Source organism: Coregonus lavaretus, assembly GCF_964263955.1.
Source record: "Coregonus lavaretus genome assembly, contig: HAP1_SCAFFOLD_6523, whole genome shotgun sequence".
NCBI lineage: Eukaryota > Metazoa > Chordata > Actinopteri > Salmoniformes > Salmonidae > Coregonus > Coregonus lavaretus.
Window position 1 is genome coordinate 1 of NW_028167129.1, and position 2,500 is coordinate 2,500.

The 2,500-nt window shown below is 41.8% G+C and overlaps 1 protein-coding gene across 1 annotated transcript in view; it reads left to right on the forward strand.

Annotated features, from left to right (window-relative positions):
* Positions 1-301: 301 nt before the first annotated feature.
* Positions 302-2,500, forward strand: part of LOC311113851 (NLR family CARD domain-containing protein 3-like) — a gene marked incomplete at its 5' end in the record, with an annotated part of 10,051 nt that continues 7,852 nt past the window's right edge. Inside the window, 2 exons of the mRNA XM_084189143.1 lie at positions 302-2,093; positions 2,358-2,500. The exon at positions 2,358-2,500 is cut by the window's right edge and continues 31 nt beyond it. Of these exons, the coding sequence (XP_084045269.1) occupies positions 302-2,093; positions 2,358-2,500 (1,935 nt within the window). The remainder of the gene's footprint in view (positions 2,094-2,357) is intronic.

Consider the following 2,500-nt stretch of genomic DNA (forward strand, 5'->3'; position numbering starts at 1 on the left):
CATTTAAAATATGTAGCAGCAGGGATGTGTTGTGGTGATTCATTTAGAGAGAGAGATAGTTAATAATACCATCAATAATGATATAAATCAGCCTGAACACAATTCATTATACCATCAATAATACCAATAATAATATAATCAGTCACACCAGTCTGTAATGCATTATGAAAACATTGACAGATTTATACAGTCAGTTAAGCGAAGAAATGATTATAATTTTAAATGTTATAACAGTCCTAGAATACTGTATGCATTAAAACAGATGTAATATTAATATCCTCTGTGTTTTTTCTTCATTCAGATGAGCTTGCTGTGATTTGCCAACGTGAACTCAAATCTAATCTAAAGAAGAAGTTTCAATGTGTTTTTGAGGGGATCGCTAAACAAGGAAACCCAACACTTCTCAATAAGATCTACACAGAGCTCTACATGACAGAGGGTGGAACAGGAGAGGTCAATAATGAACATGAGCTGAGACAGATTGAGACAACAACCAGGAAACAAGCAAGACCAGAGACTGCAATCAAATGTAACGACATCTTCAAACCCTTAACTGGACAAGACAAACTTATCAGAACTGTGCTGACAAAGGGAGTCGCTGGCATTGGAAAAACAGTCTCTGTGCAGAAGTTCATTCTGGACTGGGCTGAAGGAAAAGCAAATCAGGATGTCCAATTTGTATTTTCATTCCCTTTTCGGGAGCTGAATTTGATGAAAATGGAAAAACACACTTTGATTGAACTTCTCAATCAATTCTCAATGGAAACCAAAGAATCAAGAATCTCCAACTACGACAAGTACAAAGTTCTGTTCATCTTTGATGGTCTGGATGAGTGCAGACTGCCCCTAGACTTCCAGAAGAACAAGATCTGTTGTGACGTCACAGAGTCAACCTCAGTGGATGTTCTGCTGACAAATCTCATCAAGGGAAATCTGCTTCCCTCTGCTCTCCTCTGGATAACTACCCGACCTGCAGCAGCCAATAAGATCCCCTCAGGGTGTGTTGATCAGGTGACAGAGGTACGAGGGTTCAATGACCCACAGAAGGAGGAGTACTTCAGGAAGAGATTCAATGATGAGGACCTGGCCAGCAGAATCATCTCACACATAAAGACATCAAGGAGCCTCCACATCATGTGCCACATTCCAGTCTTCTGTTGGATTTCTGCAACAGTCCTTGAACACATGCTGAAACAGAAGAGAGAAGAGATGCCCAAGACTCTGACTGAGATGTACTCACACCTTGTGGAGTTTCATACCAAACAGAAGAATGAAAAATATATTGTGAAAGAAGAGACAGGTCCACACTGGAATAAAGAGAGCATTCTGTCACTGGGAAAACTGGCTTTTCAACAGCTTGTTAATGGCAATCTGATTTTCTATGAAGAAGACCTGAAAGAGGCTGGCATTGATGTCAGTGAAGCCTCAGTGTACTCAGGATTGTGCACACAGATCTTTAAAGAGGAATGTGGGCTGTACCAGGACAAGGTGTACTGCTTCGTGCATCTGAGCATTCAGGAGTTTCTGGCTGCTGTATATGTGTTCCTCTCATTCATCAACAAGAATGACAATCTAATGGCCGAACCGCAATCAACGTCCAGCAACTTTTCTGTGAGGATCAGACAGAAGCGTAAAGTTACCTTCTACAAGAGTGCTGTGGATAAAGCCTTACAAAGTGAGACAGGAAACCTGGACCTGTTCCTCCGCTTCCTTCTGGGCCTCTCACTGGAGTCCAATCAGAAGCACTTACGAGTTCTACTGACAAAGACAAGAAGCAGCTCACAGAGCCATGAAGAAACAGTCAAGTACATCAAGAAGAAGATCAGGGAGAATCCCTCTCCAGAGAGGTGCATCAATCTGTTCCACTGTCTGAATGAACTGAATGACCATTCTCTAGTGGAGGAGATCCAAAGCTACCTGAGATCAGGAAGTCTCTCAAAAGAAGAACTGTCACCTGCACAGTGGTCAGCTCTGGTCTTTGTGTTGCTGACTTCAGAAAAGGAGCTGGATGTGTTTGACCTGAAGAAATACTCCAGATCAGAGGAAGGTCTTCTGAGGCTGCTGCCAGTGGTCAAAGCCTCCAGAGCTGCTCTGTGAGTACATAAAATGAAATTTAAGTACTAATCATCAGGAAGAAATATTCAGTTTAGAGAAAAATATGCATTATGAAAAAACATATTGAATCAATGCATTGATGTTCACATTAGTATAACAATATGACCATGCCATTCTAGGACACGGAAGATGAATATATATGTTGTTTAAGAGAATAAACCAAATGCATCTGCCATTGTCCTTCTACACTACTGGTGATAAATAAACAGTGTGTTTGTGAAATCATGATGATCTCTTTGCAGGCTGTCAGGCTGTGGAGTCACAGAGGAAGGCTGTGCTTCTCTGGTCTCAGCTCTGAAGTCAAACCCCTCACACCTGAGAGAGCTGGACCTGAGTAACAATGACCTGAAGGATTCAGGAGTGAAGCTGCTCTCTGCTGGACTGG